The sequence below is a fragment of the Cydia pomonella genome, chromosome 20, assembly GCF_033807575.1.
Source record: "Cydia pomonella isolate Wapato2018A chromosome 20, ilCydPomo1, whole genome shotgun sequence".
NCBI lineage: Eukaryota > Metazoa > Arthropoda > Insecta > Lepidoptera > Tortricidae > Cydia > Cydia pomonella.
In genome coordinates, this window is record NC_084722.1 from 14491347 (window position 1) to 14515798 (window position 24452).

A 24452-nucleotide genomic window follows, 5' to 3' on the forward strand; every position below is an offset into this window, starting at 1 on the left:
TTTACTGACAAAGTTGTTTGACCGGGTGAAGTAGTAATGCAAAACATTGTTTAGGTTTTTCTGAATGATAAAAACGCCGAGTTGTAATACAGATTTATTAAATTAAATACTCACATTTTAATTCTATATCAAAACTCTGAATCTACAGACACTTTACGTAATCTAATATTTAGAGATTATTTTGTCTTGTCGAGAAAAATCAACCACCTATTCTCCTTTACTCTGCCTGTACGGATGACGTTTTCTGTAAAGAAAAAAGTAATTAGTAAAACGTGATAGCTCAACTGTTGAGTGATCCGTATTGTACTCATTATATTCGAGTTTTTAATTACATCTTAATTCAGAGAATTCAGCTTTGTGGTCTAAATCGTAAACTTATAAAGTTATAAGGTCATATGGGGTAAACGAAAGGTAATTTATTTTGACCGGGGTTAGTAGGCAAGAAATACAGTATAAGGATTCCTACAAGAGTTCCTCTTGCCACAGTGTGTCTTTTACCCCAACTAACCCAGGGTACAACCTACATCTATTTTGATCGCCGGATACTAGCTACTGAGAGGGACAGAAAAAGATATTAAGTAGCAAGCTAGATAACAGAAAATTTGCGGCAAAGGATACTTAAGTCGAATATCTTCTCAAATTTATAAAGTCTACGCATGGTACGCGGATTGGAGGATCTGTCACACTGCGTTCACAAATAAGACGCTCCTATGCTGCCCTCTAGTTTAATTTGGGTCATATAGGGAAATAAAGTATACTTACGCAGGGTTAGTTAGCGTGTATATCCCGAACTTGGTGTTGATGGCCTCAAGGTGGAAGATGGTCTCCACATAATCGCGGTCGGCGGGGACGGCTAGAGTCTCGAAGATCAGGTTCATGATGTAGTCTTCCACGCAGCTAAGACAAAGGAAGGTTGGTTTAATATCGATAGAGAATCTCTTATAAACCCGTAGGGAATGGCAAAACTGACCAATTTTGATGTGGCATGTGTAAAGCTTAAGAGGTTTTTTAATCTAACAAAATGACGGTAATTTTTCTATGAAAACCCATTTTGGGAGAAAACGGTTTCCACTAACTAAATCTTAAATTTTGATGTCGATCGCTTCAGCATAATATATTCTAGGTTTAGCGATTTTGAAAAAAATAAAATTGTTTTGCAAATTTTGAAATAAAAAGAAAACCTATAAATCAAATTTTTCATTGTGCCTATAACATACTAAAAAATCATGGAGAATGGAAAATATTTAGTGGAAAAACGTAGGTACGATGGCACGTGTAATAAATAAATATTATTGGACAATTTTACACAGAAAACTAGTGCCTACGCCAAATCTTGGGATTAGTTGTCAAGCGGACCCCAGGCTCCCATGAGCCGTGGCAAATGCCGGGAGAATACGAGGAAGAAGAGAGAGGACAATTTTACACAGATCGACCTAGTAACACAGTAAGCTCAACAAGGCTTGTGATGTGAATGATTATCCACATTATTTTACATACGAAGTTACAAACAAAAAAAAAGCATTTTTTTGTCAATTTTTTAAAGATATAGGTATGTTAACGGCACCAATCATGGAACATTTGAGAAAAAATTTACCTGTAAAACTGACACATGTAAAATTTTTACAGCTTTACTCTTTAAAAATTGAATGTCCAATTCGTCCTTTATGTTTTTTATTTATTTAATGAAAGCTACTGTAATTGGTTTCAATATTACTTACCAATTAAAACTGTGGTTTTTTGTTTCAGTCATGGAAGTATGGCGCCATTCATTTTCAAAATAACAAATATCAATTTGGCTCTTGTTTATGGTAAAATGTTGCCAGCGATAAAAAACTGATGATAAATACTTGTTTTACAGCATTTGTCTATACCATTCCATTACTGGCGCCTGTTCCATTATAAGGGTGTTTACTATAATGTCCTCCTTTGGCCAGTAAAAAAGTGTTGCTGTCACCAAATCTAAATGTGGATTAAAATTCAATTCCTGTTCGGCTTAGATATAATATAATATGGATATTTGGCAAATGGAAATACATTCATATGGACGCTGTAAATTTACTTGGCGCCATTCCGTGGAGTGGCGTGGAAAAATAAGATACGGTACCATAATTCAAATTAACAGACTGAAAAGACGTAGAAGACTTACTAAGCGCACGGCTGGTAGGGCACTAGTTTCTCAATCCTGTTGGGACGCAGAGCCACAACGTAGGGGTCTGCCACTAGCTTGACCTTGGCCGGCTCCGCTGGTTTGCGCCCTTTGGGAGTCGGGGCTGGTGGCTGAAAGTAACAGGAAGATGATGATAGAGTAGTAGAATATCGCATTGCTTTAGAGCTGGCTTCAGGCATAATCGCTAGCTGTGTTTTTATATAACTGGATGTGTGGTGTGGTGTTCTCTGACTCTGACCAAAAAGCGGATTTTCTCTATTAAGTAAATTACAGCTCAAAGCTGATACAATTAATAAAAGTAGAACATCTAAAGTTGCATTGTCTCATCAAATTAGTACCCAATTGTATGAAAATAACTTAAGACCGTAAAATTAGATTTGCTTGATAATGTCACAGGCAAAAAAACTACAAAAATGACATTTTAGGTAAGTACCTAAGGGCAAAGCTACGCAGACCAAGTTGAGGGCAGATGTATAAAAAGGAAATTCAGACCTTAACGGCACCGTAGCAAACTTCGATGAGGCTCTTGACCTCAGCCTCGAGGATCCGCAGGAACTTAGTGACGTTCCACTTGGTGGTCTCCCGGTGGTTGCCGAGCAGCGACAGGAGCGGCGTGGTGTCGCATTTAGCCAATCTGTAAATAGTTGTGTAAACCAAAGGAGGAAGTTAGCAACCTCAATACAATGTTAGGTTTCGTGAGTGGGGTGGTTAGAGTAACGCACAATGGTTGCCGATTTGCGGAGAATGCCTAGTAAAACTAACTAAATAGGGGATGCCTCTTCTCAGACTTTCCTAAGTTTTTGATTTTAGTAAGATTTGCTGGTATGGTGATTATAGCAGACATCAGCTGCACCAAAATTTCTGTGGAAAACGTCACCACGAGAGCCAAAACAAACTTGTGTCTGAGATCGAGACTTTCCTATAAAATAGGTCGACCTGATTTAGTCCTCTCTGTTAGACCGCGTTCCCCTATTCTTTATGATGGCGTTATTTAGCGGCTCTATATCCACGTCTCACTTCTGCACCTTGACTCTGCTGATCCCACCTACCTGACTAAGTCGTCGATGCCTTTCAGCACCTTGAAGATGGTGTTCTCCGCTGCTACATCCAGGTCCCGCTTCTCCTGCACCTTGACTCTCTGCTGGTCTAGCGCTAGTCTCATGCTAACCAGACGTTTGGTCTGCCTCTTCTCTCGAGCCTCATTGTAACTGCTGATGCTAAATACCTGACTAATTGGTCGGTGCCTTCCAGTACCACCTTGACTTTGCTGATCCCACATACCTGACTAAGTCGTCGATGCCTTTCAGCACCTTGATGATGGTGTTCTCCGCTGCTACATCCAGGTCCCGCTTCTCCTGCACCTTGACCCTCTGCTGATCGAGCGCTAGTCTCATGCTAACTAATCGTTTGGTTTGCATCTCCTCTCGAGCCTCGTTGATATCGCGCTGGTCCACTGGGTAAAAATGTGTCATAAGTATAGAAATAATAAATAATATTTCTATTCGTAAACACAAACAAAACTAAATACATGTGAGATGTGAGAAAAGTATTTTTTTTTATACTACGTCGGTGGCAAACAAGCATACGGCCTGCCTGAAGGTAAGCAGTATCCGTAGCCTATGTACGCCTGCAACTCCAGAGGAGTTACATGCGCGTTGCCGACCCTAACCCCCTCCCATCCTCGTTGAGCTCTGGCAACCTTACTCACCGGCAGGAACACAACACTATGAGTAGGGTCTAGTGTTATTTGGCTGCGATTTTCTGTAAGGTGGAGGTACTTCCCCAGTTGGGCTCTGCTCTAGATCTGGAATGACATCCGCTGTGCTGTGGTCTACCACACAGAGCGAGATGACATTCACAATGCCCATACCTCTCTTGTGGACGTAGTTTAAGGACATACCCGGGTCCATAAAAGTATAAAGAAGAAAGTGCCACCAAGTCAGTCAGTCAATGGTTCTTTATCAGGGACATATAAATTTAGTAAGTAAGCACGTTGAGCTAAGACCGGAGTAGTCACAAGGTACGGTCACATACTTGAATTTTTGATCCATCTAAGGTTCAGGCTAATTTGGTTTTCAATACTTCAATACTAACGTAACGGTATGAAATGTCCAATGTAAAGTAAACCCTAAATGGATCAGCAATTAAAGTCCGTAACTGTACGAGGTGTTTAAGCAAGGCTGGAATAATACAATTAAAAACCTACGTACTTAGTGCAGGCCAGACTACATTTTATTTATTTATTTTATTTTATTTTAAAATTTGATTCAGGCAACAAGGCCCATATTACAAATACCTTACAGACAGATATATATACATTTTATAAAATTACTACTAAACACTATTTAGGCGACAAAACGGCGTGGCTCCGTTGAATCGGCTGCTCTTGTGTCGGATTCGGCAGTTTGCCCCGGAACCTCCGAAACACGACACCCTTCGGCCAGAAGTCGGCGCATTCGATGGTCCCCTGCAGCGGTCGCGGCACGCACACAATAAAAGAGTTGAAATGCACGTAGTGGCGCGATCGAAGCTGGAACACCCTCAGCGTGTACGTGTCAGAGTGTTGGAAATATAAACTACAGGGCACGATAACTAGTTATCGGCCTAAAAGCTCTAGCGATGTAAGTCCTCGGTAAGCTTGGTTGCTCTACACACAGACAATCCATGGCCCTCGCTCACACTCAGACGCTATATTATGAAAAGTTTGGGTCATCAAAATAGCCGCAAGGTAATGTTTGGCGTGCGGTGGCATTACTTTAGAGACGTATTTGATTTATGGTCAGTTGCACGTTTTTTGTGTAAGTAGATTGGCATTTGAAAAGGATAGCAGTCGTATCAGAGTTATATATGAATTTTAAACATTGTAAAAATAATAAATTTAGTTAGACCAAGTTAACTCTGCATCGCAAAAGTGTGGAAATGTCATCATTAATGTCAAATTTATCTAAAAATATAATATTTCTAATGACATGTGCTCACTTTGACCTATTTAAATCGGTGCAAAGATAACTTAAACGGACTCTAGGATTCACATGTGAGCTGCCTCGCCCTGTTCAGCTCTCGCCGCAGGAAGATGGACTCCTGCAGCGCCTCGCACAGCAGCACGAAGCACTGGAAGTTCTGCATCTCGTTCGGCACGAAGTTGTTCATGTAATAAATACAGGAATCTCACATATGAGCTGCCGCGCCCTGTTCAGCTCTCGCCGCAGGAAGATAGACTCCTGCAGCACCTCGCACAGCAGCACGAAGCACTGGAAGTTCTGCATCTCGTTCGCCACGAAGTTGTTCATGACGCTGAGCACGCGACTGTTGCCTGCGTATTGCTGGAAGTCGAGTTTTAGGTTTAATGCTGTCCATATTAGGTATACGACCAATGGCCCGAAAGCAACTTAACTGACTAATTAGTGTTCGATGTAAAAGACTAACGATTCAATTGTAGATCAACACTAATCGATAAAAGATCGTGTTATCTTGATATTCTTGATTGATTGACCAATTGATCACATGACTGGACGCTGGATAATAGCCGACATCTTAGGTACCTAATCTTACAGAACATTGGACATTCGTCTATTTCTATGATGATAAGAAGTCTAAGACAATATCGTGATTTGAATTTCACGTATGGCGACATTGATGGTGGTAATTTTGGTTGACAGAAGTTGAAGTTTAACAATTCAGTGACCACAAAACATATGGCGCAGTACAGCGCTATCTGGATCGATCATCAAAGCTCCCTATGGAGCACGTTTTAATCTTAAACTACCTCTCAATTAAAATCAATAACTCTCTATAATGTTATGGAAACGTACGAAGATCTCATTTAGCAGCGCGTCGTGTCTCGCGATCTCGCTCTCGCATCGCTGGATCTCCTCCTGCCTCTTCACTTCTTCTATCTCATCCGCTTCGCAAATTCTGCGGGAGCCCTTTACGCGCAAGAACTCTTCTAGTTTAGCTAGGTGGTTAATCTCGCCTTCGTAGGATTGCATTTCCTGTAACAGAATGAATATAGGTACTTAATTTAGAAAAATCGCTATATTTTGTTTGGGAACACCAATGATATTAACTTGTTTTTCTACTCGTCGACTGTAATGGTTCAATTAAGATTTTATATACCAAACTATAATTGCGTACTTTTCATGTATGGCGTCCAACTAAAGTATAAAATTTCTTTCGATACGCTGTAGTCAACGATAAAAAAAAATTACCAATCACGTGCCGCCGCGCTGGGTCCCATAGAACGGGGGACGGGCGCAACAAGTTTTGAACTCACAACTTTTGACTACCACACACATATGAAAGGTTAAAGCTATTTCTCTATCCTGTGACCGTATTTATACCCCTCCCCCACCCCTTGGCGCTCTTGACTGTAATCATAATTCAAGATTCAAACCGCAATATCCCTGTTCAGCTGGAACAGCCCTTTCCACTTCAACGCCTCCAGCTTCCTGATGCACTCGTCCCTGTCTCCGAAGGCGAGGGCGGCGATTTCGAAGATGTCCATGAGGTATTCCTTGCCCTTCACCAACTTGCCGATGGTGCGGTTCCATTGGATGTTGAAGCTGTTCCTGTAAACGAAAATAGATTGGATAGACAAGTTATTGACTCGTGAATTTCCGAACAGCACGGTAGTGACAGAGGTTTCCTGTGCCTTAGGGTGGATTCGAACCGATACCGTAATATTCGAGACTGACCTAACACCAGACCGCAGCATGCTGGGTATATGCAGTTTTGATAGGTAGCTGCCGGTTAGTTGAGGTCCAGTCGGTATATTCTCTATGGCTACACCTTAGAATCTAAGGAGGCCTATCCTCTGCTAACCATAAATCAAAACAGGTCAAAACAAATGCCATTCTGATTTGTCAAAATAAAAATTCAAAATAAATTTAGTTTAGAATGCCATTTTGCAAGCCCCTGGGCGGCTATACGGTAAGAAGGCGCGCTACCTCTCAACCATCAGCCGGTGGATTTCTTCACGGACATGCTTGTTGTCAGAGTTGACGACGCAGAATCGTTTGGTGGCCAAATCGAGTCGGTTCTCCATGCGCCGGAGACGGGCAGCTGCATCTTCGATCATTGCCAGCTCCTGCACGAGAAGATTGCAAGCTAGTTAAAAAACACAGAAAAACGAAAGTTGCTTTACTAGTATTATTTACGAAAGTTAAGCAGAGTACGTTTGCTAGAATCGTTCCCGAATTTACATGCTTATCCTATAGAGGGTTTTAACAAAATTGCAGATATTTATGACAGTCCAAATCAAAAGGGACCTTATGGCGGTCGGCGCTTACATCATTATTAGCCGGCGCCAATACTAAAGCGGTACTACACGACGTAAGACTTTAGACTGTCACTTTTGTTTAAAAAAATATGAGTGTACCTGTTACGTAAGTTTACCAAGGGATTCATATATCTAATACATCACAACTACTAATGTGCCGTCAGAAAGTTTCCAAAATTGCGAAATATGTATGGATATCAAAACTTTCTATTTCCAAAAAAAAAATCTCTTCAAATCCCGTAAAGTATGCTTAAAATTTCCGAGAACTTTATCAACTTTTTGAACACGTTTCGCTTAAATTTTAGAAATGACTCACATCAGCTTCCGTAGGCACTTTCTTCAGCAACTCCTGCATCTGCTTGCCAGCGAGGTAGTTGAGACAATCCAGCTCGGTCTGCTGATTGCGCTCATCTCGCACTTCCAAGTCCAAATGCTCGTACTCCATGATCGAGTGGCGTGTGCTCTTCTTCGTTAAACGGTCGCGGAGGCCGTGTTGACCTTTTTTTGCTAGCTGTAAAACCAGATGAATTTGAGTTAGCCATTCATATCCTTTTTCGCACGTACCACGGGATATTTCGGAATCGTGCTTCTTTTTTGGAAATGGTGTGACCAAAGTGAGCGCCTGTTTACGAAATGCTCACGAACTGCTCGCGTCGCGTTGCGCTGCAGGTGCTTCCGCCAGATTTCAATTCGTCAATTGCGGGCATTTTTCTGTGTCTCTCTAATTACGTCTTAGTGAGAGTAATTGAGATTGGAAAGATCCCCCGCAATTCGCGAATTTTGGTTTTCGCGGTAGGTCCCCAGCGAGACTGGATGCACTTATAAAAAAAAGTTATCAGCAAAATGATTTCGTATAAGGATACTTGCCCACTTATTCATAAAACTTAGCAACGTCTTTCAAACATCTGCTTTTGTTTCTCTATAACAAACACCAGCCAAGATTTTCCCGACGGTCTACAGTATGAGGTTCTTCAAAAAAGAAGTGTATAGATTTTTAAAGGGTCGGCAACGCGCATGTCACACCTCGAGTTGCAAGCGTTCATAGGCTACGGTAACTGCCATCGTCGTTGTATTACAAAATAAGTCTTTGGAAAAAAACATTTTTGGTACAAGCCGCTGTCTGTACTTTTCTTTCCACAGGCAAGGCAACTCATCGAGCCAATTCTAAAAATCCGAAACACAGGTTGCGTTATTTTATCACAGAGTTCCTATGCCCACCTCCTGTCTCCATTATCAGATCAGCTCGATGTTACCATAATATTGCATTGTCACCCGACTTACATATGTATGCAAATTTTCAGCTTCATCGGAAACCGGGAAGTTGGTCAAATTTAACCCATTCATTGCCGAAGACGCGAATTCGCGTCCTATGTATGTGTAATCGTAATGCCGAGAACGCGATTTCACGTCCTCGAGTTATTTGTTTTTTTTTGCTAGAAAACAACTGTACTTAAATGCTGATACCAAAATGTTACTTTATCTATGAAGGATAATATTATACTGTTGCTGGTTTTTGGATTCAGTGCATCTGTAATTTTCATAATTTTTATCTCGGATGCCGAAGACGCGAATTCGCGTCCCATGTTATGTGTAATCGTAATGCCGAGGACGCGATTTCGCGTCCTCGAGTTATTTGTTTTTTTTTTGCTAGAAAACAACTGTACTTAAATGCTGATACCAAAATGTTACTTTATTTATGAAGGATAATATTATACTGTTGCTGGTTTTTGGATTCAGTGCATCTGTAATTTTCATAATTCTTATCTCGGATGCCGAAGACGCGAATTCGCGTCCCATGTTATGTGTAATCGTTATGCCGAGGACGCGATTTCGCGTCCTCGAGTTGTGTTTTTTTTTTGCTAGAAAACAACTGTACTTAAATGCTGATACCAAAATGTTACTTTATTTATGAAGGATAATATTATACTGTTGCTAGTTTTTAGATTCAGTGCATTTGTAATTTTCATAATTCTTATCTCGGATGCCGAAGACGCGAATTCACGTCCGATCGTACCAACCAGTGATGTTTTTAAATATTGATACTAATTTGCAAAAACATGATATTAGTCTAATTACTAATAATATATACCTATATCTATCTATTATCAATAACTGAACTGCTAAATATTTCATAAAACAATATCAAAATACTTACCATTTTTGTCCATTATCTAAACACTTGCTTTAAACACTTTCTTTAACTTTTATAATCTTACTAAAAACCATTAAAAACTCATATACGTCTGAAGTATACGGCCGTCACGTCTATACTGAATACGTTTTCGACAAAAACTGTTTTTAGGCGCAAAAATTTCACTTACGATGCCGAAAACGCGAAATTGCGTCCTTGACAACGTAATGCCGCGGACGCGAATTCGCGCCCTTGAAATAGGTTAACCTAATGCCGCGGACGCGAACTCGCGTCCATGAAATGTTAACGTAATGCCGCGGACGCGAATTCGCGTCGTCGCGTGGAAGGCGGCGGCACTGCGTGATGAGTAAAAATATGAGGCGTCGGCAATGAATGGGTTAACTTGCAAGATTTGACCCGTACATATATTACATACATACATATATACAGACATTACAAGTAAATAAAAAGCTTGTAAAAACAGAAAAGTTAAAATGACGAAGAGGAACCAACGATCATCAACATTCATACATCGTCTCTCACACAGTTTATCCATATTTTCTTGGTCTATCTGGTCATCTACAGTAAGTAATGGCAGTAAAAACTAGCAAGTCGAAGTCCTGTTACTTACGTTGATACACAGCAGAGTTTCCTTAAGCTCATGAGCCAATATGCCGAGCTGCTTCTCCTGAGGAGCAAGCTGCGGCTCGCCGCCGGCGCGCTTCTCCACGCTGCACATCGGCGCGAGCTTCTTGAACTAAAAAAAAAAGAATTTTTGTAATAACCTATTATTCCTGTCAATTTGCAAGGTTAGGCAGGTGACCCGGGGGGGTCTCAGGATCCTAAAGTTTGACTTCTCGCTTAACAACCCAGGTCCTGTCGGTGAAAGTTTTAGGTAGAAAGTTAGCACAAATTACAACCATCATGAGGGAACAGGATTCTCTTAAAGAGTACCTCATTCATACCGGATTTTGCAGTAGCTTTCTCTCTTAATACCAATGACAACGTTTTCGGGTATAACGCACACGATGAGTTTGGTGGAAGATAAATTCACATCAGAAATTTAGTAACAGCCCCGCATCTGGTAAAATACAAGCAGAATAGGCTTAAGGAGTGGCCATAATACTGAGACTATTCAAGCTTCTGACGGTCCAAAGTTACCCTGCAGGGAATAATGGAGGAAAACCACCCTCTGCACGAATGAAGACCAGCTAGGCTAGGTCTCCTAGGCCAGTAGCTTTATTGGTTGCCCCTTTATTGTATAGAATAATCTCCATTCTATACAATAAAGGGGTAACCAATGGAGATTCTATTGCCCTCAAAAAGGTAGGACAAATAACATTGGAAACTTTTAAAATTTGTACTTACCATGCGCTGCACATTGCTGAGCTCCGCTTCAGGGTCAATAGTCTTTTGTTCCACTTGCTGTGGCATTGTGATAAAAATATAATCTCAAAATAATATGAACAGCGAAAAATATTCGTCTGAAAGAACGTAAATACAACACTGACAGAAGAATTTTCAGTTTGTCACTTTTGAATGGTGTGATTTGCTTTTCGCCATGAGTTAATGCTTTTGAATGAGTTTGCGTTAGTAAAAAGATCGCTCTACATCTACATCGATTACCTCTACCCTCCATAACATAGATGTTCAGAAATAGAGATGGGTGGGTAACTATTGAAAATAATAATCACGTGGTTACCTAATTTTACGTTTGCGGTTATGTTATGTATTGCACGAGATTACGGCCTTACGGAGCGTAACAAATATTTTCCCGAAAACATAGGTACCTTAGGTACGCGAAAATTTTCCGACCACGGTCTTTTCTTAAACCACGCCGGTAGCAACTAAGTATGCGACCCACCTGATCGTAAGCGATCAGCATAACCTATCGACTCCTGCAACTCCATGGTGGCCGCCCATTAAAAAAACTGCACGATTCCTTTTTTAAGAAATCCATCCCCCTTGAGAAATCTTTCCTAGGGAGCTCATTTCAAAGCCGAAACCTCCGCTGGGGTTGGCAACTGTCAAAGGTTTTTAAAGATAGCGCCAACATCATATTTCTAGTTTTGTACTATGGGATTAAAATAAAACAAGTTTTTGACACTATTGGTAGGATTGACATCGAAACATAATCGAAACTACGGAAGGTAGAGGCAAGGAACATTATCTTCTTATACCAAAAAGTGTCCGACAAAAAACCATAAATAGGTGGCGCTACAATACCTAGAATACTTGAGAAAAAAATCTAATCATAGACAGCGCACTTCACTTCTTCAATAACGCCTAGGTTCTTAAACTACTCTAGTGCTATTCTGGAGAGATTTGGAACTATTATTTATAGCTGACAGCTGGACACTTTTGCAACAATTCTGCCTAAGGAGTTTCTGTTCCTTGCCTCTACCTTCCATAATCGAAACCTATGCTGGTACAGCGACGGACTTTAATTGTCGAGACATTTACGGTTTACTTTACATTGGATATATCATACCGTAGTATTTACAACCAAATTAGCGTGAACCCTGTCCGTTAAATCTTTAACCGGCCAAAACAATTCCTCTGAAACCTCTGATTTTATTCTTTTTCATTCTGAATATCATTATTCCATTTAATTCCTTCTGAATATCCTGTTATTGTGTTGTGTTAGAATGCAAGTGTTGCAAACATCTGTACTGAGAAAAGTGCGGCCATGTAGGTGTGACAATAACATAGATAAGAACAACACTAAAACACCACGGTACGTAAAATTTCATGCTTTATTTAAATTCCACAAACAAATGAAGGTAGATTATGTAAGTACATGATTTAAACCTTAAGTTACGATGAAGTGACATTAAGTACGTTTGCACTGATTCAGATGATCTGTGAACACTAATACTATATTCAAATTATATCGTTTGGATCATATAAAAGCTTTCGACACGCTGTAATAGCAGTTATCGCTAGGTAAATCATGGGTATTTTACTGAAAAGTGAATAATATAGAGAGTAACTAATGCCTTTTCTCTTATCGATGAAATTCTGTGTATTAGGCTTACACCAGCACCATAATAATATGATTTATAGGTGTACCTCAAGGAGGCATCATAGGGCTACAATTCTACCTTGCCTTGTCATACCAAACACAAATATGACCCATAACGATACAATCACAATTATTGGATAAAATGGAATGACTATGAAGTTATACTCGCCATAGAAATTAAGTTTGTGCTTAAGAAATTAAATATAAAAACTGTTAACATTCACGGTAGTTTTGCACACATGTACATAATTATAAAATCTTATGGGAGTCTATTGTTCCATAAGTTCGAGTAATTTTTTTAAATAATTTAATTTGATATGTAAAACCACAAACAACATAAGGTACTATCGACGGATGATGTCTTAAATAATATTAAATGCAGCTACTTTTGATATTTTTGAAAAATAAGACTTGCAAAAAAAGCATATAGCAGTTAAGCAGCTATATGACTTCAGTCGGTGGTACTCTTACAGCTAGAATATTCTTATAGACATGAGCGTTATCCAGACATTAAAAAAAAAAGGAACACATTTAAAGTTCCACGTATACCAACCACCCTATAAGGCCGGTAGTATATCCCTCTTGCAAAAAGACGAACAGTCAGCATCAACAGTGGCGTATGAAGCAATGCGCCAAAAGTATCTGCCACCCACGATTACTTTTCTAATCTTCTAGACAGTTCGCGTTAAAATGAAATGTATCGGCAACACTTTAATTCTGTACACGGCGGGAAGAAGTTGATAACACGATAAAATTGAAGAAATTTGAAAATTGAATTACATAAGGTTCAAATTACTTCAATTTTATATCATTTCTTTTATTATCAACTTCTTCCCGCCGTTTGTTCTTCTCAGGGCTCGGAACCGGTTTATTTTTAAATCCCAAAATAGCCCAATATTTTTAATTATTTTATACTCTTTAGGTAGGACTGGATCATGTTTTTAGGCAACAACTTCGCATTATTAGATAATCCCATTAAAAATGAAATAATAAACCAAAGAACGAAAAAGAACGTAATAATACCGGTATTTTTTGTATGAAGAATAAACCGGTTCCGAGCCTTGGTTCTTCTCTTTTTGCTAAGCTATCAGAAAATGGCAGATACTTTTGACCACACCTTGACACCTCCTTGAGTAAGTAAAGATAGGGTCCCTGAATAGTATAAGTATAGTTTAACACCTCTAAAAGTAAGCGGTGATACTTATGATATTAAGGCCATTTTTGATTGAACATTATTATATATTACACAACACATATATTGAACAACAGACTCCGTAAAAAGTAAAATGTTAGGAAAAGCGCATTTCATATTTTACATTTCAATTCAGTCTTAACAATAAATTAATAAAAATTATATTGCGAAATGTCTTTTTAATTAAAAATAATAAAATGTACTTAATCTAAAAAATCCCAAATCTGACTGTGCCGTTCTTTTTTAATCTCAAAAAGTATTAGCTAGTTTTACTATTCATGATTTTTTTGTCATTCTTTGTAAAAAAATAAACACTCATAAAATGTCTAAGATTGGTTTAAAATTCCGAAATAAAATTATTACAGCAATCAATCTGAGTGTTTATAATTCTATTTCTATATAAACATTTGCTTTCGAAAAAAAATGCTTATTTACTGTCTCAAAAACAATTATTTGCAAAATCCTCTTACCAATAATGGCAAGATTGGAGATCAAAATAATCGCCTATAATCTAATGAGACACATTTTCTATCTGCTGGAGTTCTAACAGGTGGAGTATACTATTTGACAGTGGCGACACTAACCGCCAAAACAACGTATATTTAACATCCTAAGTCCCAGAATCGTTAATTTCGTGTTTGAATTTGGAACCTTAATTTAATCAAAGTTAAAATTACGTTTTGGAATAAAGCCTTTATAAGGGCTTCTGGGACTCGGGAATACAGTAGGTATATATACGTAGTGGCTTAAGGATTGGCTATGGAATTTAATTATTTGACAGACAAAAGGTTATGAGTAGAGGAAGACCCTAAAATATAAATTAGAATCTTCACTGAATTTGACACGGATCCTGGTTGGTTGTTGAGTTACACCACTATATTTTTAACTTGCGACACCATTATGTTCAACATACATTTACGAGTATAAAATGTTCTTCCGCAAATCAAGTTACAGTAAAGCATGTTAACATTTGTTTGTCATTGGTAATAAAAAAATACCTCAGTAATGGAAATATTTTTTCCCAAAAATCATTGTTTTTGTACAGATAAAATGTTTATTAATGAAGAAAAAAAGGCACTTTCCAAAGGCCAGGTACTTAATTAAGGCACAGTTCAAATATAAGTAATTAGGTACATCCTCGTCTGTATTGCAAAACAATTTCACATACCTATGGGTACATTATTAAATTACTCGTGAAATTATCTAATTTTAAAATTAATACATATTATTTAAAACTAGTGATTAATTTATTTTATCCTAAATTGCAGCAGATCATGTAATTCGTATTCTGTATTGTTTCTGTAAATAATAATATGGCTATTTCAAAATAGTGGATCAGGGCGGCAAAAATAATGGTCAGATTTTATTATTAATTTTTTTTTCAAAGCATACTCATTCTACATACTAGTATGTAATTATTATATGGTAATTTGAATAAATATGACTTTAATTTTATTTATAATATTGAATTTGACATTGACTATACATCAATAAAGTATTGAAATGCCATCTGAAATAAAAGAATGTCGGACGTCGTGCATTTCTACTAAAATATGTCAAAATACATTTAAAAACGCCGCCCCTCTCGTTTCACATAATTATTTTATTTTAATAATTTTACTACGCTACGGGTGTGCACCTCTGTTTTCACTTTGAGTGAAATGGTAAAACTATACGTAGGAATGGTACTTACAATCTCAAAAAGATAAAATACTACAGATATTTTTGAGACGATCGTCTTTACTGGACGAGTGTACCGAATTATTTTCATTTAACGGAATACATGTCAGTAATATAAAATAGGGACCTAGAGTTAACTAAATGTGTACTATTAAGTTCATCCATAATCCACTAGAGGCGCTACTATCGATATATTATTTAGTTTTAGCTTTTAGTAGGTATGGGTATTAAAGTGTACTGTCCTTAAAAGAGATCGTCTGAAAAATATTCATAAATACAATTTAAAAACGTATTTTAAATTCAGTTATATACACATTAAATTTTATGGGAATGTTAGTTAAGGAATGGATTGCGAACGAATGGCGAATTAAGGTATTAAAAAAATGTTTTAAATTTAAGTAAAAAGTGAAGTGATACTTTTTAAATGCATGCGACATGATTTTCTTACTCAAAATTGTCATTACAGGACAATCTTGGAAAGGCAAATCAAACGCTCTTTTATAAAGATATTTAAAAAAAAACAAGCAGTTATGTGAAGGTAAGTGGATGTTACTGAAGATTTAACTTATAAGAAATCGAAAATATTATTTTAATATTACTACTAGGTATAGGTTTTTATACGGACGTAAAGATGTCAGTTCTCTTGGTTCAGTCCGTATTCAGTTGAATCTGTTGTACCAAAACCGCCTACCATTCCAAAACTCACATCCGATTCGCTAGGTAATAATACAGCATGTCGTTTATAAATAAAATCATTGCATTAACGTGCAGATATACTCTACACTCAGTAATTTAAAAATAATGTGTACAGTTACAATTAAAAACCTAATTAAGACACTAACTATCACTGCCATAGTGTACACATCACACGGTTTGGAAAATAAAATCAGAACGCACCCTAAAAATTCTAAAATGGCGCCATCTTTCAAGATGGCGGCGAGGATGACAGCTGTCAGTTTCTTGTCGTATAAATTCAGACCGAAAGCGGCGATGAAATTAAAACTAAACGGGTCGTATTGTTTGACGATGAACAATGTGATAGTTGATATGGTTTCGTCTATGGCTGGAGGCCCCAAGAGCGCGCAACAGATCACCGTTGAAAAAATCCGAGCAGCCGCGACGCGCGCGTCGGCGCCGCCGGCTCCGGCAGCTTGCGGCGCTTCTCCGACGTCAGCTTGTGCTTCATCTGCTCGTCGATCAGCTCTTGCATGTCCATCTGTAATTATTTGTGCTTATACAATCAACTATTTATAGACACTGTTAATGTGTGCCCGCTTAAGGTTTAAGTTCCTGTTAAAGTAGAGTGTATCCTACAAAATATGTACCTATTAAGTTATATTGTTAGTACCTTATTCAAAGATAGTAGTTGTCTAATTATGCATCGGAATCATTGTTTCTTTCAATTAACTATAAACGGTACTTCACTATATATTTGTGGTTGTTTTGGCTTGGGATACTGCTATTAACTAGATAATTCGGTAGGTATATTAAACACTATGATCAAAATAGTCAAGTACTAGCGACATAACGCTTTTCAGTGAAAGAAAACATCGTGAGGAAACCTGACTAATCCCAATAAGGCCTAGTTTACCATCACGGCAGTCGCTTTCGTAAAAACTAGTGCTTTCGCCAATTCTGGAGATTAGTTGTCAAGCGGACCCCAGGCTCCCATGAGCCGTGGCAAAAATGCCGGGACAACGTGAGGAAGAAGAGTTAGCACTGACTAGGTGGGTTAGCGGCCAAATCACCAATGCGGGCCTAAATTTAAGGTTGTAGTACTGACCTGCCACTGTTCCAGCTGCTGGCCCAGGTCCACCTTCTGCCGCACCGCCTCGTACAACTGGCTGTTGGCCTGCATCAGTTCCACTCGGGTCTTGGCGAGCGACACCTGAAATTATACCATACAAGAAATAAATATTAGTCGATACTTGAATAATTACCCCAGTCTCATTTGACGGGAATAAAGAATGAAGGTACTGATGACCGAAACATTATGCCCAAAAAAGGCCACCTACATTTTTGTCTTTCGATCTGCGAATATTACGAGAAAAATTTTGGTCTTCAGCGGTTATTCCAAGATTACTCTAATTTAAGTAGGTAGGTATCCCACTTAAATGTTTGACCGATTAAATATAATGTAATACTGTAACTGAATTAACTTTTATATGTTTATGTGGAAACCTAACATCAGGACCACAGTTTTTTTCTAAAAAGTGCTTACCTCAGCTGTTTTTTTCCTCTCTATCGCCTCGTCCCTCTCCCGCCTGGCCTGAGTGACGGCCTCATCGTTCTGGAGGCTGTTGTAGTTGGCGTCGTTGAGCAGTTTGTCTCTTTCTTCAGCCGCCGCGCGCAGCTCTACTTCTGCCACGGATAACTGAAATAAATCAGATTGCCAGTTAGCTCGATATCTCATTAAGTAGTTCAAGAGATATTTGTGGATAAGTTTTATTTTCGGACTTAGTGCCTGAAACACGCGCCGTAGACGAACACGAACCAATATCACCAAAATTTCAATGATAGGTACCTTTTACGCAGGCCACAAAATCGACAAATGTTTGGGCACACGCCGCGAAATCGAGATTAGAAAAATGTGTGCATCGGCATCGCACTTACGGTTCTCAGCTTCGTGAGCGAATTAAAATTTAGAGGAACAAAGAAGGATAGACACTTTTTATTATCATCAAAATTCAGTCGTACTTAGTCTGAGGTTTAGACATGTCATCGCCACGACAACAAAGTGTGTTACTAACAAGCATTCAATAATTGCCTACAAAAACTATTACATTCAATTCACAAAGTCTCACGCAAGAAATAAAAACCAATCGTCGTTCGAAGAAACAACTTAATTCCGTGTGGGTGACCCAATTACTATTGTAAGGTGTGCCGCATATTTACTTGCAATTGCCTTGCGAGTAACTTATAGCTTCATTCCAAAGATAAATTTTACTTCCTACTCGTAATCTTTTTCTGTATAAGGATTGTTGATACAATCTTCTTCTTCTTTGCTCATTCCCACTTTAGGTGGGGTCAGCTCTCCAAATTTTTCTGCGCCATGACATTTTGTCTAGGTTTGTCGGATCAGGAAGCTTCTCCTTCTTTAACAGGCTGGTCATACTGGTCCACCACGTCGTTGGGGCCACTACCTTTCTTTTTCCGGCAGGTATAGCGCTTTTCTAACTACATACTCGTCATCTCTACAATAAACTTACTTATTGCCGTGCAAGAATTCGTTACCATTTAACGACCCTTTCAGACCCGAGTTCCAAATGAATCTCTTCCTCATCTTAGCACTTTCCCAATCAAACCTAATGATTAATAAGTAGTTTACTTTGTTCCGGGCTAGACAAACAGTATGAGGATTCCATACAAGTCTTTGTCTTGCCCCGGAGATAGTCTTATCCCACCTTACCTGAATCTACGCGTAGACATTATTGACAAGACTTTCTTCTTAACCTTTTCCATTTACTTTCGTATTAGGAAAAGAGTTGATCCTGTCTTTAGATTTTGGATTCCCGATTCAGTTGCAATGAATCTGCCCTAATCTCTAGGCTAGGGATTTATAAAGAAAGTATCGGATAAACTGCTTTAAGAACTCGAATCGCCCACGCCAAACAAATCTGAGTGGAACAGCTTTTGCCGATACCAGGTTAATGTGTGTTTTTATTGAAGTTTGCAAAACCTCCTTTTAAAAACAATGATGATTATGCGACCTTATTTGAGACGTAACAAACATTGTTCATACTTTCCTTTCCTCTGCGGAAGGAAGATCGTGAGAAATATAAAGATATGCTTATTGTCAATTTAGTAGTTTATGGTAGTTATATCTCGTGCGAGATCCGCCTTTTAATATTGTTTTAATTTTAATGTTGCCAGTTGCGAATTATCGTTATTTTTAATTTTACGCGTAATGGTTGATTTTATTGTAATTGTTTTAGGTTAATGCTTTTAGAATGTAAGGATGCGTTGACAATCTCAAATACTTATTTGTACTTGTTTGTAAGACTTATTTGTAATTATACTTATAGTAAAATATGTCCTTTATTTGGCTTTTATATAACTATTACGTTATATTTAATAGTTTATGTTTAATCAAACATTATATTGTGTGAGGTGAGACTATCTAAATATAGTAAAACACACCTAACATGTCAGTAGAAAAAGGCGCTAAATTAAATTTTTCTATGGGAAGTCAACTCTTCGCGCCTACATTTTTCAAATTTGCCGCCTTTTTCTACTGAATAGACGATATACCAGAGTACATTATTGAAATATGATTTCTAGAATAAATTTATTTCATTGTTGTTACACTTACGTACCTAACATTATTATATAAATAAGTATAAAAATATCTTTGATCACGATTTGAATAATTTATAGTTAACCTTGGCGTAGGTAAATAGAGTAGGTAGTTAAAAAATCTCATGCACTCGATTCAGAAGTAAAACAGTAGTAAAATCGAATGTGTCTACTATCCGTGGTCAGTAATCAGCAGAGATCGGACAAATTTGCGTCATTGCTCGCAATAATGTGGACATGACTCCAAAATTAATCAAATATGTAATCATTTAATTAATTTCTTACTTGACTTAAATTTTAATTCCTAGTCAATAAATACAAAATTTTGTTAAAGTATAGATTTATTAAAGAAAATAATGAGTATGTTTTCCAAATTTTCTGCAGTCAGTCTATTTTTTTTTACATCAAAAATATACTTAAGTGGTGAAAAACTCCGCTCGCACTCCACTGATGTTAATGGGGCAAACTTAAGTAGTTTTATAGGAATATATTTTTTTATTTTATTTAAATAGCCTATATTGTGTCCCACTGCTGGGCAAAGGCCTCCCCTGCTTTCCGCCACTCGTCACGGCTTTGTGCATGCTCCCGCCAGTCGCTTATTATTATTCTAGTATAATTCAGAGTTTATTTTCTGTTCTTTGTTTAGTTTATCCCGATTTTGAGGTTATCGCCCACAACTTAGAACAGAAAATAAACTCTGAATTATACTGGAATAATAATATTCTTATAAAACTACTTAAGTTTGCCCCATTAACATCAGTGGAGTGCGAGCGGAGTTTTTCAGCACTTAAGTATATTTTTGATGTAAAAAGAAATAGACTGACTGCAGAAAATTTGGAAAAAATACTGATTATTTTCTTTAATAAATGTATACTTTAACAAACTTTTGTATTTATTGACTAGGAATTAAAATTTAAGTCAAGTAAGAAATTAATTAAATGATTACATATTTGATTAATTTGGGAGTCATGTCCACATTATTGCGAGCAATGACGCAAATTTGTCCGATCTCTGGTAATCAGTAATCAGTGAATTTATTGCTTTCATAGGTTATACAGGTTGGTACATTATATTGGTTCAGCTATGAAACCCTGTAGGGCACTGCAATATAACTTAAATCTAAGTTAATAACTATGGCTTAAGGCTATCTCTATTTTTTTTTAAATAACCATGGTCTAATCCTAGGTCAACCATAACAAATTCTCTAATCAGAAATTCCTTTCCATCATGCACACCTAATGACCTTTCAGATGCAGCAATCTCTTAGATCGGTGCCTAGAGTCGCGGAAAGAAAAAGAAAGTAGAGCGTTGCGTGCTCTATGCCCGTTGAGCGTTGTAAGCGACTAATGTGAGAAGTCTATGCTCGATTAAAATAAAAAGTGAACCTAGTTTTTTAGGCTATGCCGCTATTGACGCTCAATTATGATGGCGCGATTTCTAGGTAGTTTCATAATTATGAAGCAGTAGGTATTAGACTTTTACTTCTTAGGCTTAACAAAATTACTCGCGTTGTTGTTGTGTTAAAGATAAGAACACTTTTTTATGAATTAAATTTACTTTTATCTTATTGTATTCTAATACAGCGCTCGCTTTATTGTATCCATTTTCAACAACATTGTAGCTACCCACCTCTTCTATATTTTAATTAATTTAATAAAATTGATTAAACCTTAAACATTTATTTTAAGCCTAAGTGGAGGACATAAAGTAATATAATACCATCAGTGGGCCGTTAGAAAGGGGCAGCATGATTCGTCCCTGAATCGCTGTCAAACTTCGCTTTAGTAGGAAGTGTCATTTCTGTACGTGTTACTATTATTTATTCTGTGATACTATGATGGTCAACAAAATCAATCTATCATTAATAAACTTTACTGCAAATTAAATACGAACAATCAGTTAAAACTAGCAATACACTTTAATACATGAAACCTCTAACCGTGCGAGGGTTGCATGACTTGCACGACCCGCGTGACGTAACACGGTACATACTCCGCCCAGATTAATGACCTGGACTGGATAAGTAGGAACTTCGTATTCGCTACGTGATTCACTTGAAATTAAATAAGACAGGGTTTCCATGCCAGAAGGTACCTAAGTAATTTATTCAGTAAAAATATTTATTTGCATGCCAGGGGTGCTAAGCAATTGTTTTGATGACTGACTGTGCATTCTATATGCTCTTAAGTGGTATCCAGAATAAGATATAGCAAACTAATATTTGCCGACATGTAATAATTAATAAATAATATGATCGAGATTACCGCGTAATGTCTTGAGTCCGTTTTGAACAGACGTTCCAAAGTTAACTTAGCTTATTTTATTTATTTAAACTTTATTGCACAATAAAAAGTACAAATGGCGGACTTAATGCCTTAAGGAATTCTCTACCAGTCAACCATAGGGCGAAACATCGAATCAAATCTTCGATCTGCGTGGATCGAATGTGGGTGCAGTGAGAAAAATAATTCAGAAAAAATTACAACTATATAATCAAAATTACTTATTAAGTAATTTTGAAAAACTGTTTACAACTTTGGACAGCTTAGTTAGTAAAGTGAGTTAATGTCATTACAAACGTCATATTTTCATAGACATTTGACATGAATGATGACATTGGCTCACTTAGTAATTGAAAATTAGCATAGTTCGACTCTACGCCATTTTCCATATTGACATACCGAGTCTTTATTCAAAACAAACACAAAGAAAGTTGTAATACTTATAAGGAATAAAAGTCGTTCCCAATGACATAATCCCGAGGTCACCCATCCACTTTCACCCCGAATGGCAAGTGACCCGTGCTCTTACCAACCAGAGCGACACGATCCATCCGTAGAATCGATAATGGAATTAATCGATAACCGTAGGATGTCTCTATCATAAACAAACAAAAATAATCGATGGTCGATGACCGGAATTAGTTTGGCTGAACTGGATTCCCTTTGTCAGACTATTATGTGAAGAATTAAAAAATGCATAAATTTTATAAATTTACTTAATTATAGTCTGTCAGCCTTTTCCGTCAGTAGAAAAAAGCAGCAAATTAAAAAAAAAATTAGGCGCGGATGGTTATCATCCCACAGAAAATTTGAATTTCGAGCTTATATCTACTGACAAACTTGTTTGACAGAATATATGAAGAAATATATAAGTATAGGCACAGCCACTCTGTCAGTAGAAAAAGGCGGCAAATTTAAAAAGTGTAGGCGCGAAGGGATGAACTCCCGTAGAAAATTTAAGTTTTGCGACTTTTTCTAGTGACAAGTTGGATGTGTTAGAGTATAGTTAGTGTTCTGAATTAATAATATTTTAATACGAATGACTCACATTCGAGTTACATAATAGTAGTAAAAAATATATAAATGTCGTATTCCGGCTCTATGACTTGAACGTCAAATTTCCCGCCGTTTTTTTACTTTTTCTAATCATCTTATAATCGGCCAGCATTTGCGTGAAAGTTACAACCTTGTAATGTGGTACCTACTTTAACTTTGTGTCACCAACCAAGGCTAATCGCTTGAACTCTGCAGTCCGTATTTTATTCAGTTGATCAAATAAGAACCTTGTTTTGTAATAGTTTAGGTTAAAATTACAATTAAGCCCAAAGAATATACGAAATCGGCCATAATGGCTGTAGATGGGATTCGAGCGGGTAAATTTAAAAAGGTAACCTCCAAAGAAGCGATGGCGTTTTTTAACGATTTACGGCTTCGCCCTTGGCAGTAACGTTCTATCGTATCGTATTTATAGTTAGTCCAATAATAGTGACGCGTGGATAAACATCCTATTTATGTAACTAGCTAGGACTTAAATGTTTTTAATTTAAAATAACTAAATATTCCTTTACCCTTTACATTTGCTAATTATGAAGTAGTACGTCATAAGTAGTACAATTTAATCGAGCTTGTGGTTCAAAACTAATTCCTACAAGTTATATTCAACGAAATTATTCCATAGATTATATTGTAGGTTGTGGTTGTTACGTTTAGTGAAATGATTGAACAATAGTAATTTCAGTTTGCTACAATAACATGTAATAATTATAACACTTGAGTTAGTTTTGCGGTAACCTTATCTTACGAGTATAACTATTGATTGACTACTGTCGATTGGCTATTGTTATTGTGTTATGACTTATGAGGATCGTAAACAAACGTTGTTTTTTAAAGGAACAAGTATAAAGTAAGTGCTTGCAATGCTTGATACAAATTTCGAATATTTTTCAATCAAAAACGCGATGAGATGATTTCTACGTGAGGAAAAAAAATCGTAATGTTTGTAATATTTTGAAGAATAAAAGGCGATTTTTTTCCCTAGTTTACGATCTTTCGTAGTTTATGAAGTTTTCAGTCATTAAATTCAACTAAAGCTTTTCATCAAAACACGTCAATATAAAATTTGACGTCACATGAAACATTGTGAATGAAGAAATAACCCCGGTGATAAAGGAAGCGTTTAAATTTGTTCCCAACCGTTTTCTATATCCAACGAGGTTTAATAGCGACGTTAACTTCCTTTACGACTGTTAAATATGGCTTCAAGAATAAGAGAAACGTCTATCGATACCTATTATAAATAACTATGTAACATGATATAGAATAAGTAATAGTGTTTCATAGAATAAGTACCTAATAGTATTTACACAATGTACACTTGGGGGGTGTCCATTAATTACGTGAG

At 37.3% G+C, this 24452-nt stretch overlaps 2 protein-coding genes across 2 annotated transcripts in view; both read right to left on the minus strand.

Moving 5' to 3' along the window:
* Positions 1-81: 81 nt before the first annotated feature.
* LOC133528839 (outer dynein arm-docking complex subunit 1-like) lies at positions 82-12185 on the minus strand. The gene is made up of 12 exons (XM_061866326.1): positions 10945-12185; positions 10208-10333; positions 7762-7956; positions 7114-7253; positions 6561-6735; positions 5980-6159; positions 5340-5490; positions 3449-3620; positions 2660-2801; positions 2147-2277; positions 763-897; positions 82-244 (listed from the first exon to the last, which is right to left on the minus strand). Exons 1-12 carry the CDS (start codon positions 11008-11010, stop codon positions 208-210), a joined length of 1650 nt encoding a protein of 549 aa, XP_061722310.1. The 5' UTR covers positions 11011-12185; the 3' UTR covers positions 82-207.
* A 129-nt stretch (positions 12186-12314) lies between these two features.
* Positions 12315-24452, minus strand: part of LOC133528838 (bicaudal D-related protein homolog) — a 141665-nt gene continuing 129527 nt past the window's right edge. The window contains exons 7-9 of the mRNA XM_061866325.1: positions 17695-17847; positions 17257-17361; positions 12315-16689 (exon numbers count right to left, since the gene is read on the minus strand). Of these exons, the coding sequence (XP_061722309.1) occupies positions 16564-16689; positions 17257-17361; positions 17695-17847 (384 nt within the window). The 3' untranslated portion in view covers positions 12315-16563. The remainder of the gene's footprint in view (positions 16690-17256; positions 17362-17694; positions 17848-24452) is intronic.